This window comes from Poecilia reticulata, linkage group LG9 (genome assembly GCF_000633615.1).
Source record: "Poecilia reticulata strain Guanapo linkage group LG9, Guppy_female_1.0+MT, whole genome shotgun sequence".
In the NCBI taxonomy this organism is placed as follows: domain Eukaryota; kingdom Metazoa; phylum Chordata; class Actinopteri; order Cyprinodontiformes; family Poeciliidae; genus Poecilia; species Poecilia reticulata.
In genome coordinates, this window is record NC_024339.1 from 21,554,467 (window position 1) to 21,575,436 (window position 20,970).

Here is a 20,970-nt window from a genome sequence, read left to right on the forward strand (position 1 = left end):
AGTTCTTGGAACCTCACTTCCAGAATCTTGAACTGAAGCAGCTAAGAGTGGCACTCATTGCCCCTCATACACAAACCTGTTTCACATTTTCCCGCATGGTGGTGCGCTTTGAATGAACGCCGGGAGGAGCCGGAGTCCGGACGGGGCGGGGTTACAACTTTTCAGTGGGAATTCTCAGTTCAAAAAGCTGCTACTGTCCTGTCGTGTCAGAGTCTGGTTGCTTCTGCTCTCATTGGGATCAAGAAACTCCTGCTTAAATATGATTTTAGCGAGCGGCTCCAGAGTTTTCTATTGTTAGCTGAGCCAAAAACAACCTTCACCGAAGAAGTAAAGAAAAGGAAAAGGAGCATCAAGAAAGTAAAACGCGAATCGTGCAAGGTGGTCACGTTGTGGACCGGGGATCATCTTCACAGCGAGACTCCATCCATCCATTTCTTACCTTTCGGTCTCTCCTGGTCTCATCGAGATGTCCCTGGAGACGTATTCAGCGCTAGACGAATCTTCTCTCCGAGCTTTGGTGAGTAAATGTCCGGAGATGCTCTAAGAGTCTGTTAAAAAAAAAAAAAAAAGATTTAGCACAAGCAACATTGAGTTTTTATATTTCCACTGTGTGCTTTCTCTAGGCTGAATTACTCTGCTTTGTTATTTTAGGGTGTGTGCACACGGCAAAATCATTTCCAAGTAGCACAATAATACTTTCAGATTATCAGGGAGCTTCTCCTTTAATTAGCACACCTGAGAGGCAGGTAGGCTGCGCACAGTGTTGTTGCTAATCCTCCTGCAGACTTGCTCTGTCTGCACAGCTGACAAAGAAAATGTACATTTACAAGTTTCCCTCTTATAAAAAAAAACCAGGAAATGTTTCACCCCCATATTTGTTTGTGATAAACAAAGCTATCAAAGCGATTCAGACATTTGTAGTTTTTAAATGAAATAATTTGCATTTAGTTGATCTGAAATGAGGAAAAATGTGCACTGTTGATTCGAGGAAGGAGAATATCTAAAATTCACAGAGTACAACAACAACTATTGCTATTTATTGTTGGTTTACACTGTAAAAAGAGTCATTAGGAATTTGTTTAATGTCTCCTATTTATGCCCTAATCATTATATTTGCGCTTTACCAGCTTGACGATTTAACTTTACTTGACAGCATAGATTTTTCTGCCTTTCTTCTACGGAATCTACACTGTACCAATATGAGGGTCTATTAATAAATGTTTGGAAAGCTGGTCTTGAAGCACAGTAAAGCCGGCGTGTTTGCTTTGGGCAGAAATGTCATGTTTGGTTGACCTGAATCAGGCTATTTAATGATCCACTGATCTGCTAAAGTCTGGGATGATCCGACTGTAATCTGGAGTCAGTGTCACACATTTTACCACAAGTCTATTATATTTTACCCACACAGTCAGCTGGTTTGGCATTTGTGTTGACAACCGATTGAACAGATCTACTTGGTGAAATGGCCACAGTGTATCTGTTAAATTTTTTCTTAAAAAATCTGTGGGCGGCATGAGGAGGTGTACTTAAAAAATGTATTGCTTTAAAAACTCAAATGTTTTATTTAATTGTCTTTTCTGCAACTTTTAGAGATTTCTTTAGTTAATGTTGTGTCACATTTGACCTCAGCTCACAGAGGAAATATAATTAATTCGTCCTGCTTGCACAATGCATGCTGTAGGACCCGGCAGTAAACGCTGCCATTGTCCCAGGACCTGCCTCAGAGAATAAAATGCACATCATGCAGCTTCTTCAATTGTCTTTTCAGCTTCCCACTGTGGAGCTGGATTGGAAATGTCCCATCTCTCTCTCTCTCTCTCTCTTTCCCCTCCGCTGCAGCGTCTTTCCCTCAGCATTAAGGTCACTCAGATCCCACAATTTCACTAATGATCTTCGCAGTGTCAGACTTTTCCATCCACAGTGAACTTTTCAAACAAAACAAACTCACAACAGAAAGTTCACAAGCGGCTGGGATGAAATGTAGTTCATCTTCGGAGCTTTTTAGGAAATCTAACACCCTATTATATTGTTTTATTGTTCAGAATCTATTGTCTTTTTGTGGTTTTAGGACGCTGGTAAAATATAATGCACGTTTATTTTGGGGCTCGGGCTGGTCTGAGCTGGTTGTAAAGCCTCTGCTATTAAACTGCAAAACGAACTCCAGGCCTGTGTTGCTTCTTAACAAACTTAACAGTCAGAAGGTCGTATGGCGGTCTCTCTTAGCGCTGCTAATCCCATTGCTACACCTCTATTCAAAGCCCGACCTGCCTCTTTATATTGCTCATCTAATCCCTCGCTAACGCAACCAGAAGGAGCTTTTTTTTTTTTTTTCCTCCCCCTCCTCATTTCGCTTGGCAGGAGCGATTATTTATGCATTCATGAAAATAATCGGTTCTCGAGCTGAGAAGGTATTTGTCAAGGTTCATCTTACGATGAACCGAAGCCTCCGCCGAGGTCAGTCGGAGGATAAATCTCCCTTGAATCTGACAACTTAAACCGACGTCTCTTTGCTGGAGAGTTTGTCGGCAGATGGAGTGCTTTTTTTTTTTTTTGCAGAGTGATGGTTATCAGCTGCCACAGCCCTGATTTTTGCTGCGAGGCAATAGTTTGCTGCGTGTCACTGTGTGTTAAACCTGCAGGACCTGTTGCATCCACAGGTGTCTGCTGGCTGCGGTACAGGTGCACAGCCCTACTTGGCAAAGAAGTTGGCGTCTTGTCAGCCGCTCTGTGATCTTCCCTCTAATTATGTCACAGAGCTGCACAGGTGGATGCAGAAAAAAGGTTCAAATGTGACATAATCATCAGCGCTGAGCGCTCGGTATTCAGGTGGATTGACATGAACGCTGATAGGTTTCCGTGTTCGGCTGATTTCACATGCTGGATGGGTCCCACGTATGATGATTTATGATCAGTCCTTCCAGGCCTTGACGGTCCTTTCTCCCTGGTGAGCCAGAGGCATTCACACATGTTTAAAATAGGCCAGATTGACTCTGTGGTCCAGTCTGGCTGATAAACGAGACCTCTGGGCCTTTAGTTTACGATTTTCTAAACTCTTTTGCGCATCAACAACAGCTCAGTCTGGAAGGAAGAAGTTTAAATATTTTTGTAGGATTTTTTTGCGTTCTCTCCAGATTCACCTGTACTCCCTGTTTAGACTGGACTCATCGTCTGTGAGGAATCAGTTGGAAAGATGATTGCTTAACCGTCACCTGCAACCATTTTTTTCCTTTTTTTTAATATAAATACTCCTTCTTCCTTCTTAAAGTAAATTGGACGTGAATTTTCCGTGGAACATCAGGCGCATGTCGTTTCATGCAGCTGATTTCCATTGAAGTAAACGTTCTTCCACATAGCCTTGATAATTAATTCTCTGATCACAATCTGTGGTTGCTGTTTATGAGTATGATTGCCTTGATTGTTTTCTCTCTAGGCCTTTTTCCTATAGAAGAAAAAGAGAGAATATTTTTCTTTCTGGTTTTTATTCCAGTCGCACGTTTCGGTTTTCCCCTCATGATTAATTTCGCTGAAGCCTCTGGCAAAGTCATCGTGCCTGAGCCGACGCACCAGGCAGGGGTTATCTACAGTGCTGCAGCCTGCACACTTCAGCTTCTTGTCAGCGAATTTCCAAACAAAAGACCACAGAGATGAGAAGCTGCATCCGCATTTTGGACGAATGGAGAGCTTTAGTTTCTGCATTCTGACATAAATATCTGCTCACATTTTGCCTCTGAAAGGAAGTGAAATAATGTCTTTACTGTAAAATGGATTAGTAGAGTTTTTTGTTTGTTTGTTTGTTATTTGACGGTACTGTAAAATAGTACAGTAACATTAGGAGAAGTTACACCATGAGAGGTTATTGTTGCACTGCTGCTAACATTATGAGTGCATTTTGGTAAAAAGATTATTGTATTTTGTTTTTCTGTTACATTGTCTTTTTGAAGTCTGGTTTCATCAAAGTTCATGTGCAGAAACTCAAGTAGATTTTCCTCTCATAAAAAGTCATGAACAATGCATATTTTGAAGTCTTAACCTTTTGAATTGATGTCTTCCTGTGTTTTATGGTTCCCCTCCCCTACCTGTTGCTGTGCTCTGCTGGTCATCTGGCTGCAGGAACGACACCCACACTTTCCCAGGGTTTACAGTAAAGACGGTCGTGGCTGTTTTTAAATATTTCTGCTTGCTGAAGAGAGACATGATGTAAATCACCTTTTTAAACCTGCCAGGTGCTTTCCTAAGCTCCTGTTAAGCTTCAGACTGAAGGTCTGCTGCCTTAACAGAGAGTTCAACTCATTAACCTGCTAATGTCTGCTTGCTATGTTTAAATATTCTGGGCAATGAACACTTCAAGCTGCATTAATTAGTTTTTCTTTTCATTATTTTTTAGCAACAATAGCAAAGAAATATTGCTTTTCAGTTTTATTAAATCATTTCGATTTTATTTTTGCATTTCGTGTGTGTGTGTGTGTGTAAATAAATGCCATATCTCTGTGAAACCTTGACTTTATTAATCAACGTTTTTGCATCTGGAGATTCTTGGCCTTTAATTGAATCGGCTTTGACCAGGAAATGAACCTGAAAGCTAAACGCTGCGTCTGCTGACGGTTTCACTCTGGCCTCCTTATGCCTGATAGTTTTTACACTGTGGAAAAGTTTTATGTAAAAGTAAATGCATTAGATTTTTTTTTTGTTTCCTTTGGCAAAAATAATAAGTACGAGTTGTGAAAATCTTGAAAAATTATATATTGATGACAACCAAAAAACACGGGCAGAATCTTTTTGGCTCTTGTTGGAGGATTTCTGTTTCTTTGAAAGTTTCTACGAGAGGCTGATATTCAGCTGAAAGTCATTTTTGGATGGACGTTGTGTGTTAATGTGAAAAATTGAGCAGAGTGTGTGTTTATTTTTTTAGTTTAATAACCAACCTGTGTCATATTTGGGGAAATGTAACAGTTACAACCAGCTGAAAAGCGGACGGCAGCGGCTGCTTGTGAAGTCTGAATGAATGAAATCTGTATGTTCTGGCGCTGCCTGCTGAGGGTCAAACGGTCTTTGTAAAAGCAGTCAGGCTGGCTGACCCTCAGCTGCTCCGCTCTTTACGTCTGAGCGGTTAAATGATCCAGCAGAGACTGATCTGTCTGTCTTCATCATTCTGCCAAGTGGAAAAGATCTGGATAAAGGATTGAAGGAGTCTCTTCCCTCCTCTGTGTCCCTGAACACCACCAGACGTCTCTTAGATCAGTAGTCCCCAAACCCCGGTCCTCGGACTGGTACCAGTCCGTGGACCAATTGGTACCGGGCCGTGCAACAAATAATTAAATATTTCCGTTTTATGTATTATTTGTGTCTGGAGGATCTTTTATTTTGAAAATCCTTTAACCAGATTCTCTCGGTTACTTGCGCACTGAGGCCACAAGCAGCAAAATGAGTAAGAAACAAATCGGATGTCTTTGGAAAGTTTCTTTGCAAAGGGGAAAAGGCCCAGAGAAGAGACAGGAGAATGGATTTATCCCGGACGAGTGGCACAACTACACACTATTCAGGTGTGTAGTTGCCTCCCCCGAGGGAAGGAACGTTAGGGTGAAGACAGAGGAACACAACAGACAGGATGCTGTCGGGGGGGGAAAAAAAAAAAAGTCAAAAAGTTGGTGCTTGGAGTTTTTTCTGCGTGTCCCTCAGGAAGGAGTCGTTTCCTGAGGTCCTCCTAACATCACCAGGCGGATGTTGATGTTTAGCTTTCCAGCTCGATGCTGTTAATCTCGTGGCGTTCTCGAGATTTGCACAGCAGATCTGTTGAATTGTGTTCAGCGGGGCCTGCGGCTCCGGTTGTTAACGTTGGAGCGCAGGCCGTCACAGATCCGAGCGGAGAACGAGCAGTCTGCGCGTTTCCCACAGTCCCTCCTTTTACTTCCTGCTGGACATGTCCCTATGTCCGTCCATGGAGGGTTTTCACTCAGAGCTTCAGATCATAGAGGGGAGCCGTCCTTCTCCAGCACCTGCTGCTTCTGCTGACAGGCCAGCAGAATCGCAGCTTTCATGTCTTTCAGGGCGTTTTTATTTGTCATGGCTCCCTCCTGCTGAAATCTGTCAGGCTGTAACAGATTTTTCTGCTCATAAAACTGGAGGAAATAAAGCTGCAGATGGCTGTCTTGCTGTGATGATTTACAGTTATTCAGAGACATAAAGACAAAGACTCAGTGGAGGGGAAGGGCTCTGTTTTTTCAGGACCAAACATGTCGCTTTGGAAAACGTTCAACTTGCAGCAGCAATATTGGGTTATTGATGGGTGGAAAATGATGCATACTTTCATTCCCCCACCCCCAATTTTGCTCGTCTCCTTTGCTCAGACACCTATAAACAAAATTCTTCATCCTGCAGAAGTTGCCTACATATAACATGGAGTCAGTCGGTGTGTAATTTAATCATAAATTCAGCGTTTTGTCATAAAATTAAGGTGAGAAAACGGCTTCGTGAAGACCCAGAAACGACAACGATAAAGCTGTGGATTAATTTTAGGGTTGGGTCATAAAACAATAGCCCGTCCTTTAAACAACACATCATGTGGACATGGAAAGACTCAGACACAGCTGTAAAACCGCCAAAACATGGCCCAAACCGACAGGCTGGGAAAGAGGAGCGTCAATCAGAGACCAAAACCCAAAGAGAAAGGAGAAATGGTGGCAAGGTGTGAAATTTGATCTTATCCTCTTCATCCAATCTGGCTGATTTTGATCTATTTTTGCAAAGAGGAAGGGATGTTTACACATAAACATTTTAACCACGCACTTTTTTTTTTTTTTTTATCCTTCTGCATCACGAGCACCTCAACTTGCTCTCCTGACACACAAAATCCAAGTAAAACGCATTAAAATTTGTTGCTGCAATGTGACAAAATGAGAGAGCGTTGCCAGACACCGTAGCTCCCTGCGCTCCAAGTGAAATTTATTGCTTTTCTACTATCAGTGAGTCCTCTGGTTATTTGTAAAAATAAACACAGAGGCAGCTTCCTTGTTCTTCTGGCTGATTTAAAACCGTGATTCCAGCTTCCTTGTGTGGCTCAGCTGTTTTTCTGCAGAAAACTAAGAGAGGACAAACGGTTCCTTTACAGTGAAAATGCTCCGAACATCAGAAGCGGGGTTTTGGTCGGGATATGCAGAGTCGACTGGTTAACCTGTCGGCATGTGGACTCTGCAGTCGGAGCTCACATCTCTCTTCAGCGCATCATTACGGCCCTATAGGATACCGATGGAGATTAGCCCCCCCCTGCCCTTTGACCCGTATGCATTCCTCCATGTAGCTGCTCTTTTATGCGTACTAGCTCGACTGTAAAGGGGGACACGGTTTTCCCGGGTCCGCTCTGTGGCTCCGTCCCACTTTATTAGAGGTGATTAAACCGTGTGTGTGACCCAAATTTGTAGACTATAATCTTTCTCGCTTTCACAGGAGCTCCAGGTCAGACAAAGGATTCTCGGTGTCTGCTGTGGCGGAACGGGTTTCAGCCTCGGCTGTGATTAGGCATTGTTGTTAATTTTTCATCCGACGGCCGACAGAAACTCCCTCCCGAGGAGTCAGGTGCTCCGTGCCTTGCAGGGCTCTCACGGATCCAGATTATGTTTCCAGTTTTCAGCAGGCGTGCGTCAGCCAGCTGCGTTGTTTTCCTGAGGGATGATTTAAAACACGTGCACCTGATGCAACCTGGACTTTCTTCCTAATTAACAAGCAGTGATTGGATTTAGGGCTGATTGTTTATCTTTGTGTGTGTAGCAGCGCAGCGTCTTCAGCGGCAGCTGCTAATCTGTTTCAGCTCTGCTCTGAGGAGTGTCTCGATTCTCCTTGTATGGACAGTCATGAGAACACTGGTCTGATCTGCTTTAGCCTTAAACCGCTGTGGAGATGATTAGTTCATCCTCAAAAAAAAAACTTGTGCAACTCCTGCTGTGACACATTAAAAAAAAAACAACAAAAGAAACGCAGGATGATATTTTCGTTACTTGAAAGCAGAAACATCTTTGTATCTTAGCTGAAACCTTGAAGTAAAAAAAAAAAAAAAAAAAAGTCATGGGGTCAGAGTTCAGCCTGAGGAGGTCCTGGTGCTCCCAGAGAAGGCCAGGCGGGCGTGGGTGGGAAGGTGAAGTCTTCCACACATCAGGCTGTGACGTTTGACCCGACCTCTGTGACCTGCAGACGGCACAGCAGGAGGGAGACGAATACTCTGGTCCGTGGGTTTCAGTTTTTGTTGACTATACGCCGAGTAGCTCTGATGCTTCTGTTTCAGCTTCGCAGGAGGCCACTTCATTTATTTAGGGGAAGCAGTTAACCAAAACAACCCGGCCCTTTGTGGAAAACTAAGCGGTTCTTGGCAGCAACAAATGCCATCGAGGTTTCGCAATGAGTATTTGCCATCAAAATGGAGGAATTTTGACTCGCTCTTGTTTGCAGAGTTGTTTTAATTCAGCAACAATGGAGTGTGTTCAAGCATGAAATGCTTTTTTTAAGGCCACGTTGCTGCATATAAACTAGATTTATGTTCACACTTTGAATAGGCCACTCCAAAACTTCTGTTTTTAAATTTTATTTATTTAGCCATGCAGAGAGGAATTCGCTTGCTGCTGCTGCACAGCCCACGCTTGCTTGAGCTTAAGGTCACAAACTGAGACCTCACAGCAACACCACACAATCACACTGCCACCGCCATGCTTGACTTTTGTTTTTTTTTTTCCTCCCTTAATTCTGCTCTAGTTTTACACGAGATGTAACCAGACATGCGCCTTGCAACTACAAAACCATGTATCACTCTATGTCCACTTCACAATAATAATCCAGTGCTTTGTGCCATTTAATCACACACAAAAGTAGTTTTCCAGGACACTGTAGGTGCAGCTGAGTCCACTGCCAGACGGTGCTTACAGTTTGACGGAGTTGTTGTATGTGGAGTGTTTTCTTTCGATTAATCAGAGTCTCAGGCGTTGAGAGGCTGAAGCTGCTCTCTCTGTACCTATGAATAGATGCGCTAATGACAAGAAGTTAGCCGGAGCCCTGTAATTAAAACGCATCTGAACTTTAGCTGTTAGCCATCTGCTTTCACGGCGATGCGGCTCAGCGCTCCGTCTGCTGCAGCTTGCACGGTTTTACCTCGGCGTGTTTTGACCGGCTGAAGGCTCTTCTTCACGCTCCCTCTCTCTGCTGCTTCTGATGAAATTAACCAACCTCTTCAGCTCAGAGTCGCATGTAAAGCTACGCCAGGTTGCCCTTGTCTCTGGGAACACGCCTCCAGCTGACTGGGATGACTGACAACCCCGAGTGCTCTCTAATTGGCTCTGATTGATTGATTCGAGTTGCGTCACACGAATGCCATTGGAGGTGTTGAGGTTTTACTTCCCATCAGGCCGCGCTTCAACAGAAAGTGACTTAATGCATGCAAGAGCCTGCTTGTGAAATATTGTTTGGCTCTCACTGTTGCGTCAGTGTTACACCTCATTAATAATTTTTTGTGTGTGCGTGTTTTGTGAACGTATTCATGCCACTTGGCACATTTGGAGTTTATGAGAGATCAACAAAAATCGGTGTCTGATTCTTAAGCAGAAGGAAAAGAATAGATGGCGCTTCTTAAATATTTTACAAATAAAAATCTGATGGGTTTGTAGACGCACCTTTCCCTGCAGCTACAGATGAACTGCTGGCATTTCCTGATTTGGGTCGGTGAGTTCAGGATGATCTGCAGTGTTCATTTTCCATCCCATATAGAAATTTGCGTCCGAGGCAAAACTTTAATATTGGTCTCATCTGACCAGAGCTCCTCCTTCCACATGATGTTTGCTGTGTCCCCTGCATCGCATCACATGGAGCTCGGTGACACAAGCTTCTCATACTTTTATTGCGCAACCCTGCTTCATTTTCAAAACTTTCTCCTGGTTTAAGAGGTATGACTGTATTTACAAGGCTCCTGTGTCTGTCTGAGTCAGAGAAGCTGACAAATTCGTTTTCGTTTCGGTCTTTAGTCGCCACCTGATCCGATCTGTTTCTTTGAACACGACGTACCAGGTGGAGATCCCCGCCGCGTCCAACAGGTGTGACTTCCTGAGAGGAGATGAGAGGCGCGCTCCAGACGGTGTGATGACTGTCCTCTAGACATTGTTAAAGTTGCTGACAGCTCGGTGACGTCTCAACGACTGCTCCTCCCTCTCGAAAAGACGTATTGATGTTTGACTTTTGTTTGACTCACTCATCTGCCAGCAGGTGTGCTGACTGAAAGGTCTGTGATGCTTCGACCGAGCACCACAAACCAACATCGGGGACAGCGACTTTGAAACGTATTCAGTTTCCTTTTAGTTGATTTATGTTTTCATGAATCTTTGCAAACGTAAAGCTGAGAATTGTGTTGCACACGTCTTTCTTCTATCCAGCCCCTTTCAATCTGAAACCTCTACATCAAATTGAATGCAAACTATTAGTCTCTAGGAATTTGCTAAATTAGATTTTTGACTTATTTTGCAGACAGCAGAGGCTTTCTGGAAAGTTTTCTGTCTGGGTCATGACGTTATTTCGACAGTTTCTGAATTTCCGTTTGGGAGAGCCGCTGGTTAAAGGTGGTGTTTGTAATGTTCCCCTTCTTTCCTTTTCAGCTTTCCCTGAGTTCATGGTCATCTGGCAATTTTTGTCTAACAGACTGTGTCTGCAGCAGCACATGTTTCCGCCTCGCTCCCTCTTTAACGGTTATTCTGTTTAAGTTGGCCGGCGTCCAGCTGCAAGGTGTGTTCTGTTTGTCTGGGTTGCTCCATATTAGTTTCCTGAGCAGCGTTATTGGTCAACTTTTATTCTCCTCTTTTCTTTTCTGACTCTGCACCAGTTTGAATTCAGCATTTATGTGTGTCGACCAATCCGAACAGAAGAACATCTCCGCCGTCCCTCTGATTGGTTCATTTAAACCTTTTGAGGGAAAGGTCGTAGGCTGACGTTTGAGATCAGAGCAGGTCAAGTTGAGTGCTGACGTGACCCAGTAATCGTTATTTTTTTTTTTTTTTTTTTTTTTACCTCTTATCACATCTTGACTGTAACTCATTTGCTGTGCTTAGCTTTGAAAACATTAACAGATGTTTTTGTCATGTGCTCCCAGTTCAGGAGCTCTGGTCCGTTTTCTTTGTTGTGACTGTAGTGAGGATTAATCTGCGTCAAATTATATTGATTGTAACAAGTCACTTTCATAATATTATCAAATTCAATATGAGGAGAAGATTATTTTCCTTTCCAGTGAGATTTTAAAATGGTAAAGGTAGCATAAGAGAGTCTCTGGACATAATGTGTGATTCTGAATTTAATTAAAAGAATGAAATTTCAGACATGATTTGAAAATAAAATGACAAGAATGAGATTATCAAGATAAAGGATAGAGAGATGGTAATCAATAAAGTTAACAATCCACTTCTTTAACTGAAAAATACAAAATTGACAAAGAACAAACACTCAAAGCTTCAATCACTAAAACTGGCTAAAGGAGCTTTTTGGTTTCCAAAACGAAATTTGTATTTTATGACCTTTTTCAGCATAACATTAAAACAAAAACCTAAGATGAAGAAAGTATTAGGCTAAAGTCTTGAGTCGACCCGTCAACAGATTTTGCTGGATGACAAATTGCCCTAAAAGTCCATATGATAAGCAAATATATTGTTGTTTTGAGACCATTTTAAAGAAATAGTGATGGCATAATAATGCAATTACACCCTATTGGAGAATAATAAATTTTAGTTTCTAACACTAGAACTGGAAGCCATGTTAAATATCCAAAATAAATAAACGGAACAACTGAAACGACAAATAAAATGGATGCTGCCGTCTATGGGAACAAAACTGTCCTTCATTAAAGAGGCTAATTGAAACCAAACAACCAGATTGAATAATATTTGTCATCCAGCGTCTGGACTGGATGACGAAGAGAGTGAGAGAGAAAAACAATCATGCAGAAGTATTGAGCTCGTTTTAATTTATCATGCAGTTAATTGATTTATTGCTTACCGTGACGAGCTTTGTCTCGAGGCCACATTTCTGATCTGTCAGCTTTCCCAGCACCACGCAGCAGTTCCAGCGAACAAACTGTGATTCAGGAGTAACTGCAGGGAAATCGGAGGCGGCTTGTCTTTTCGATTTATGATGAAAATATTTTGTGAAGGCTACTGTTTCCCATGTTGACATGTATAGTGATATATTGTGTGTGTGTGTGTGTGTGTGTGTGTGTGTGTGCGTGTGTGTGTGGAAGTGCTACACCAGGGGTGTCAAACTCAGCTTCATTTTGGGCTATATGAAAATGAACAAACTACTAAAATATTAATAAATAGCTCTCTGCGTTTGAAGAGTCTAAATGTTGAACATTGATATAATTTGGCAGAATACAGAAAGAACTGCTTTGAGTTGATTGATAAAATGATATTTTAGCACACAGTTGTTATCTTGAAAGTTCACTACAGTCTAGAGGGCCTTATAAAAACTCACGGCGGGCTGAATCTGGCCCCCAGACCTTACGTTTGACACGTGTCTAAATCTAAATGAGGGGAAATGGAGATTTTTGTGAAACGTCAAGTCCTCCCACTTTTTCATTGCAGCAATATTTAAGACACGCTTGTCAATTGCTTCACGATGCTGTTCACGTTTCAGGATGTTCCAACAACATGAAAAGATCTCCTGTGGCGATCAGTGTACAGGCCACAGATGTGCAGCAGAAGGATGCCGTCACACTAAATGAAAATCCAACAGCATAATTAAAGTTAACATCCAAGATGTGCACTTTGCTACACTCAGATTTACGTCCAGTCCTGATCCATGCAGGCCAGAATCGCTGCCTGTTATCGCGAGGTCTGGTGCAGAAGCCTGAAGTTGAGGCAGTTTTTATATCCTAGTGATGAAAAATGAATTGGTCTGCTCTAAAACTTGGCAGCCGTTGCGCAAACCGTTTAATCCCATCGTGACATTTACTCAGCAGCGATCTGGACAGCGTGGTAACAGACGGCTCCGTCAGTGTTTGGTTAGTTGTGCGAGTGTCTGCCTGTGTGGGCATGTGAAACAGACGCTCCCTGCGTCTCTTTTGTTCCGTCTGATTATTTTCCCTTCTTCCTTATCAAGCATTGTTATTTCTAGTGTCTCATATCATCTCGCTGGCAGAACTGGAACCAAGAAAACCAGTTTCCGACTGCTACAGTTCTTCTCATTACCGCCTATTTTTTTTCTTTTTTTTTTTTCTTGTGAGTCAGCAGGAATGTGAGGAATGACCTGCACATTTCCCACCCAGCTTTCATTTGCCCATTTTTAGGCATACCCAAGTGCTTCCTCCCCTTTTTTCCGTTCTTTTCCCCCCACATTGTCATCCTCAAAGCTCTTATTCCTCCGTCTCCTTCTGTCTTCTACTCTCCAGCCGTCTTTTTCGTCAGCGCAGCACTTTACATTTCCACAAATTACAGTATATAAAGAAGGCTTCTCTGAGCCAGTGCATATTTTGTCAAACCACAGCGAGACCTCAAAACTGCCGGCCATCTTCGTCACTGAGACGACCCTCTTCCTCTTCTTCTTCTTCTTGTGTCTTTGGGCCTGGCCGGGGGCATGCCGGCTCTCGTTTCAGCAGATCAGCATGTTGAGCTGAGCTCAACAACCGCAGCCTTTAGTAACTATGGGCAAACAAAGATTTCTGTCCTGACTTGGTCCATGCCTTTTTAAAGTGAGTGTCTGATCGCAGGTTTTATTAAAAAGAAAAAACATGCCAAGGAGCTCCTGGGCTCTGCGTGTGCTGGCAGGTTCCTGCTGCAGACCCACAGAGGGAGCCCCCTCCACACCAAACCCTCTGCTTCCTTCTTGATAAGATGAAAGCATCCAGCTTGTCGAGGGGCGGCGCAGCTGTCCTCGGGTGTGCTTTTATAAACTCCTTAATTCCCCCTCTTCTGTTTGAAAAGGAGACATTTCCACTAATACTCACTCAGAGTGATGAAATGGACTCGTCACACGGCTGAATCTGTGGGGTCTGCCGACGGCGTCGGAGAGGAAAACACCTGAATGGCAGGTTGACCTGCGGAGCCGAACACTCTTATGTTTGCAAAGCTGAGGCACAGCTGTCGGCGGTTCTGTTTCTCATCCTCGGCTCCCTCCCCCACATCGACCCGTCTGGTCTCATTAGTGGAGTCAGAACTCAACTCTGGCCCTTTAACTTTACCGCCGCACATCAGAAATAAGTCTGGGTTCATTCAGGGCGACACGCCTCCAGCCTAGAATCTGATCTGGTTAAAAGTCTGAAAGGTGCTTTATAGTTTGGAAGCTAAAAAAATAATTACATACAGAGAGACTCGCAGTAACGTCCTGCAAGTTAAGGCTGAAATTTCACGGAGCTGCTCGCTCTGCTGGTATCATATTTACCACCCTGTAACTACAGTCGCCGCTCAGCAAAAACTCCAGGATTTTGACTTTTTTTTTGCCCAGTTTTTCTTTTTTGCAATCAAAATCGCTGATTTTGTTGTGCTACTTTAGAAATATCTGCAAGAAATTTTGTTGTATTTTCCAACTTAAAATTGCAATACATTTAAAGTTAAATCAGAAATCTACATACAAAAGAAAATGTCAGTCGCAGCCTCATTAGTCCAAAGTGTGCAAAATAATTTTCCCTGTGCTCGTGGTGGCAAAGAAAAGCTGTTTCTTTGGTCTTTTCGTGTGATGGTAAATGTTTTTTTGTTACTGGTCATATCGATCACGAACAAAAACTTGACATCAAGTCAGGTTGAGGCAACAGTGAAGGTTGCTGTGGACGTTTTTGTTGTCCGTCATCTTGTCCGATGGGGTTTAAAAAAATCCATCATCTATCTTTGCCCGTCAGTTTTTAAAATAACAATGACATATTGACTCATTGAACTAAAATGCACGTAAATAAAATTGAGTGCCTTTAGAAATAATCCTGGAGAAGTTTAAATGGTACCTGGCCTTCATTTGTCAAGTCGGAGGACTGCAAAGCACTTTACAGTCATTCTAAGTGAAATGTCTTGACCAAGGCGCAGTGACAGAGATGCACATAGCGAGGATTTGAACCAGCAACCCACTGGTTACAAGACAAACAATCCTCTCTTCAACAGAGTCCACACAATCAGGAAGCAATTATTTCTCAATAAACTCCTGAATGAAGCAAACAGCGTAGAGCAAGGGACTGGTTTTTACCAGGCCACCTGAGCTAAAGTCCAGATCTAAATACACTCACAGACTGGAAAATCATTACTAATTACTAGTTGGGTGACTCCTGAAAGCAGTTGCCTGGACTGTATTTAATTTCAGGGTATGAGAGTAAACGAGTTTGACGATGGATGACTGACACTTTTTGCAAGGCGCTGAAGTTGCGCTCGGTCACGTCTTCATGTCTGACAAAGACTCTCAAGTAAATCATGCAAATACGCAGCGCAAGTGAAAAGTCGTCGCTTTTTGCAAGTCAAATTCTTTTTGCCATCTCTATCGGCGCACCGTTTCGCTCTCGGATCCGTTGTCATGCTAGTCGTCTCGTTGCAGCTGGACGGAACCCTGGATCTGGACGAGAGACGCCTCATCCGTTCAGCCATCCGGGAGCTGAGGAGGAGGGAGATCGAGGACATGGAGGCCGCTCTGGCGAGCAAGAGATTCAGACCAACGCGCCTGAATCAGCAGGAGGACAAGGAGAACCAGCACAGGTGAGTTCACGCACGCACACACACACACGCACACACACTCCCACTGATCCCAAATGAGAAATACCTCAAACCAGGTGAAACCGAAGATTACGAGTCCAGATGTGGAACTCCTTGACCGTTAGGGGAAAAACTCACAAGAGATGGGAAAACTGCAGCTGCCGTAAATTTTTTTTCTTTTTCCACTTTTGTGTGCTCGCATTCGAGGTCCCTGCTAACAGTTCCATTAATTTCCCTTTCTCGACCAACTCGGTGTTTTTCCAGCTAAGTGAACTGATCCCAGCAGCTGTCACGCTGCAGAGGAATGTAGATGAACAGATAAGTCGGCTGTAACACTTCTCCACCTCTTCGTCTTTTTCTATAAGCATGTTTCTGCCCGTCAAATCCAACAACAAACAGGCCAGAGGTTTTCCATCACATTTCTGCATCGCTGTGATTATTGGTTTTCTTAAAATTTAAACTCATTTTAAATAAAACAAAAACAAACTCTGCTGCTGTGAATTTACCTGCAGTGATAACATCTTTTTAAGCCTCTTAATATTTAAGCGTGGTGTGCATTCTCTTCTTACTTTGATTATGTTCATTCAGGAGATCAATTCCTGAAAATCACTCCCTCCATGTCAAACTCAATGATTCAAGCTGAAAGCAGGTTATACATGCTGGTGTTTACATTGATTTGCAGCATAATAAAGTCATAAAAAGCACATAATAACAGCAGTTATATAAAGGTACTAGTCTGTTTACATCGACCATCTGGATATTGCAATATTTCCCTCTCTTCTTTGAAGCAGTTTGACTAGTCTATCAAGTTGAGAGGACATTAGTTGTCCCTCTTCAGGCAACTTTCTGTCAATTTTAGCCCTGGATTCTGGTTCTGCTGTTTCAAAACTTTATTTTTCCACTGATGATGTCATCCTGGTGACTACTGAGGTAAATTCAGACTCGGAGTAATGCAAAAAATCTGAATAAATGTCAGTATTTGTCAAAAAAAAAACCTTTGAAATGCTTTTATTCCATTTTCTTCTTTGCTCTTGATCTTTTAACAACACGAAACATTGAAAGTCAGTTGCAGATTGATTGATTGTGCATGTCTAGTTTGGCTGGTTGAAATCGTTGAATCCTGAGTGAATTTAAGGTCAAGGCTACGTTATTGTCGCAGCATGTGGTTTGGACCAAGAAACACTTTAACACTATTTGATGTCTGGAGTAAACTGAGCACTCTACAGTGTTGCTTTTTTTTTTTTTCTCCCCTTCTCCGTCACTAAATCCTCTTAACAGAGGTAATCATTCCCGTTCACGTCGGCACTCGGAGGACTCGGGTTACTAAAATAACAGAGGTGCCTCGTTGAGGCTGCTGGAAAAATCCTACCTGCTGTCGCACATCCACTCACGTTGGCTCACAAAAAAAAAATCCAGCTATTATTGTCTCACACCTCTCGTATGTGGAATGTGAAATATTTAAACTCCAGCAAGCAGCGCATTATTCAATGGCAGGGAATGGTGGGGAAAAATGAGCATAATGAGGGAAGAGAGAAATGAGTCAGAAAGAAATGGAGTAGTCTGAGGCGACTGCACACAGTTTGGGTCGCTGCTTGCAACGTCCACGCTTTACATTTCCGAGTTTGTTTCTTCAGGCTGTGAAAACTGCGTGCTGTCCTTTTAATAACAAATTAACTGCTTTATTTTTTATCTTTCTATTTTTCTCAGATCAGAATCCAGCAACAACTTGGACGTTCTTTCGCAAAAGCTTCAGTCGATCCAGGACGTTGACGAGCTCATGAAAATGGTGACATTTACAATCAGTCTGTCTTGTTGATTCTGATGTTATTGAGGCATTTTGGTTTCATGGATGCACTGAGCATTTATTGTCCTGCAGCTTCGTGCTGCAGCCGAGTACGAGGAGAGGAAGATGATCCGAGAGGCGATCCGACGGGTCAGGGATGAGCAGCTGCAAGGTGAGCCGAGATTTGCTCGTCTGGGAAACTTTTTCCGATGAAGGTTCATTTTTGGGACCCGTTTGTGGATTAAAAGCAGCGATGGGCTGGAAAGACGCGGAGTAAAAGTATTTTCCACAGCTTGACAAGTACAGGAAGAGATTAGAGCATAGAAAAAAATCTTTTTCTTTACTTTATTCCCGATTACATTTTCTAACTTTCTAACATTAATCCGTCCCTATGTCTGTCCATCCATCCTCCATTCATCCATCTCTCCAGCAGTCTTCTGAACAGCTGAAAGATGGATGGAACCGTTTGCAGGGTCAACATTTAAAGTGTGATTGTTGTAGTAATATCAGCAACAGATTAATTGTAAACATTTTGTATTTGTACTTCAGAAATTGGTTAAAAAGTTTGTGGGAAATTTGGAAATTTCAACCTGGAGAAGCTGAAATTTTGACATTGAACGGTGTACAAAACCTACATGAATAATTTAACTTACATTTTTTTGATATTTAAAAAAAATCAAAGTTGATATGATAAATCCCATTGGAAAATATAGGTGAACTATTCTGTGCATCATCAGTTTTGTTGGCTAGCAAGGAGTTGAGCGATGACAGAGTTTGACCTGAGGAGGGCGTTAAACTAAAGGTAAAACTCTTACCCACCTGCTGGATTAAACACAAGGAAAAGACATGTTCATTGTTCTACGCGAACATGTAAACGATTCAGATCTGCTGCGTGATTCTTGATTGAACAAATCCTCTGGTTGCTTAGAGCCGTCGGGCCTCGCTCTGCCTTAACCCTTGAGCAAACTTTAAGAAAAATGAAAACAAAGCAGCTCCCACCTTGTCAGGTCATGTCAGCATGACTTATCTCATCAGTGTCGACGTCAGGCTACACGCATTCTCACGTGTTTCTTTTGAAGCGTCTGAGTTCTACCGTTGTGTGTTTCCAGAGTCTGCGGAGAAGAGCAAAGTTTCCGTCTGCCGCCTGGAGCCGGAGAGCGCTGCGCCCCAGAGCATTGTGGGAGCTGCGGTGAGTACATCGCCGCTAATGAAGCAATCAGGGTTTAATTGAGAATGGTATCCCAGCGCGTCTGTTGGGTAAGATACGGAGGATCCGTCGTCGGCCTCCAGCGACTGAAATGATCCGAGCGTGGACCAGTGTGCGGAGGAAGAGTTTGTCTTGCATGACAGCTGTGACCACTGAGGGTTTTTCTTTTTCTTTTCTGCCGACCCAGTAAAGAATGCAGCAAGGAACAACAAGAAGGGGTATTGTCGCTTGAGTTACGGCTGCGGCCACAGCAGGCGCGTGCACCAACACTTGGGGAAAACACACGGCTCAGCCGCCACGGACTCAGGAATGTGTTTTGTTTTCAAAAATCCTCCAAGCGAGATCTGGCTGAGGTTGAAGGGGAGGATGCAATTCGCCTCGACTTTGCTGTTTACTCCAGGCCATACGTTTTTCTCTGGCAGTCAGCAGCTTACTTGTTTTTAACTGTGCAGCCATTCATAACCTTAAATTAAAATCTTGCACCTGTTTGAATTCTCCTATAGAGGATTTCTTCAGATTTCTCTTACTGTAATAGCAAAGCTTTGAAACGTGAAGACCTGAGGCTCTTGCAAGGGTATAGATTTTGTCTTGGCTGCTGATCCTGGGAGCTCCTGATAAATGCTCTGTGGAGGAAAGTTACATTTTACCATATACACACAATTCAGGCAAAACTATGGTTTTCAACAAGGCAAAGTGACAACTTGCGCAGAACCCTTCATTCTAAAGGTCATTCTGAGTCCTTTATGGAAAACAAAATGAACTGGAGTAAAAGAATTCATATGAAAATGAACACCAGAAATGTAGATGTGAGATGAGTAATTTGCTGAAACCTGATAAAATAATCTCTGACCTTTTTTGTAGGAAAATTGTGGTTAACAGGAATGTTTTCAGTCCTGATGGCTTCTGCACATCTCAGGGAGTGTTTTTCTTTATTTTTTATTTTTTCAGAGCAAAAAGATTAGAAACGTAAAACTAGAAACCAGTGTCATACTTGATCTGCAACGTATTGCCTGTGTCGTCAATAACACGACTTTAAACTCATCTGTTCATCATGGAGACAGTTGAGTAATTTTAAGGATTGATGGGATCCGTTTTTCTGGTTCTGGTCAGGACTTTTTGCAAAAGTATTTTTGGATGTCCTGCAGCTTCCTGAAGTGTTCCTGTCGTGTTCGGTCCTAACCTCCACATTAACTGCTTGGGTCGCTGCAGTTTTCAGGACTTGAGGTGAAAATATGTCCTGCATCGATGCGTTAGCAAAGTTCTGTTAGTTCATTTTAAAACGGGCACCACAGTGATGCACTAAAATGCTTCACTGCATTGTTTTCTGCAGCCAGTGCGTGTCTGTGTGTGTCCCCCTCTCAGATAGCAGGATGTCGGAGCGAACAGGATGCGCTAACGTCTAGGCCTTGTACCTCACTTCCTGTCGGACAGCTGAACGGAGTTGAGTCAGTTGTAGAGATGAATAAGTGGGATGTGTGTTTTTTTTGTTGTTTTTTTTACTTTGGTCTGGGAGAAGACGAGGCCTCCAGCTGTGCCCTAGCAGTTTAGTCTTCACCATAGTGGGGATGTGGCCAAAAACGACTCCAGCCAGTAGCAGCCGGGCTCCTCCACTCACATCACAGCCGCCAATCTCTTTGAGCTCTTCGCAATTGTCTGGCGGAAGATGGTGGTCCAAGATACGCCCTGGCGGTAGACGGTCGCACGCAATCGGAGGCAGTGTGATATCTGCCTCTCATCTGGGCTCTCGCTTTGCTACCAGAGGAAAGTTGCTCTTAAATCTCTAGTTTATCTCCATTCATTTGTTGTTCAGTTGGTTTTGATGACATGCATAAATAAGATAAAGTCAACGCTTCTTTTTTATTTCATTAGCTTTTTAAAAAGTTGTTTATATGGCAAAGATAACTTGGTTTAAGACTATAGAGTTTATTATGTTCACATGGAAAGCCACAAACATAAAGTTATCGAGGTGAAGTTGATTTCTATGAAAAATGAAGGATTATAGAAAGGAGGAGGTCAAAGCAAAAGCAGAGTGTCAGAAGTTAATGTGTCAACCAGGCAGCTCTAAGCTGTAGAGGAGGGGTGAGTGTGTGTGTGAATGGATGTGTGTGCGTGTGTGTGTGTGTGTTTTAGCAGTTCTCACCTTTTTTCTCAAAAACACCACGTTGTGAGGACTCACTGCTCTTAAAGCCCCATAAGAAGAAGTGTTGCTCCAGGGTTAGGAATGTACTGGTAATGTTTAAGTTTATGGTCAAGATTAAGGTTAAGCTAAAGAAATGAATGAATAAAAGTCAATACAAAGTCCTTGTGAA

At 42.9% G+C, this 20,970-nt stretch overlaps 1 protein-coding gene across 5 annotated transcripts in view; it reads left to right on the top strand.

Moving 5' to 3' along the window:
* The first annotated feature begins 134 nt into the window (after positions 1 to 134).
* The window catches only part of smtnb (smoothelin b), a 52,543-nt gene continuing 31,707 nt past the window's right edge, over positions 135 to 20,970 (top strand). The window contains exons 1-5 of one of the 5 annotated variants that reach the window (XM_017306707.1): positions 135 to 517; positions 15,517 to 15,674; positions 17,379 to 17,457; positions 17,548 to 17,626; positions 18,564 to 18,643. In XM_017306707.1, coding sequence (XP_017162196.1) covers positions 467 to 517; positions 15,517 to 15,674; positions 17,379 to 17,457; positions 17,548 to 17,626; positions 18,564 to 18,643 — 447 coding nt within the window. In that variant the 5' untranslated portion in view covers positions 135 to 466. The remainder of the gene's footprint in view (positions 518 to 15,516; positions 15,675 to 17,378; positions 17,458 to 17,547; positions 17,627 to 18,563; positions 18,644 to 20,970) is intronic. The other 4 variants (XM_008418593.2, XM_017306708.1, XM_017306709.1 and 1 more) reach the window with 4 other exon arrangements.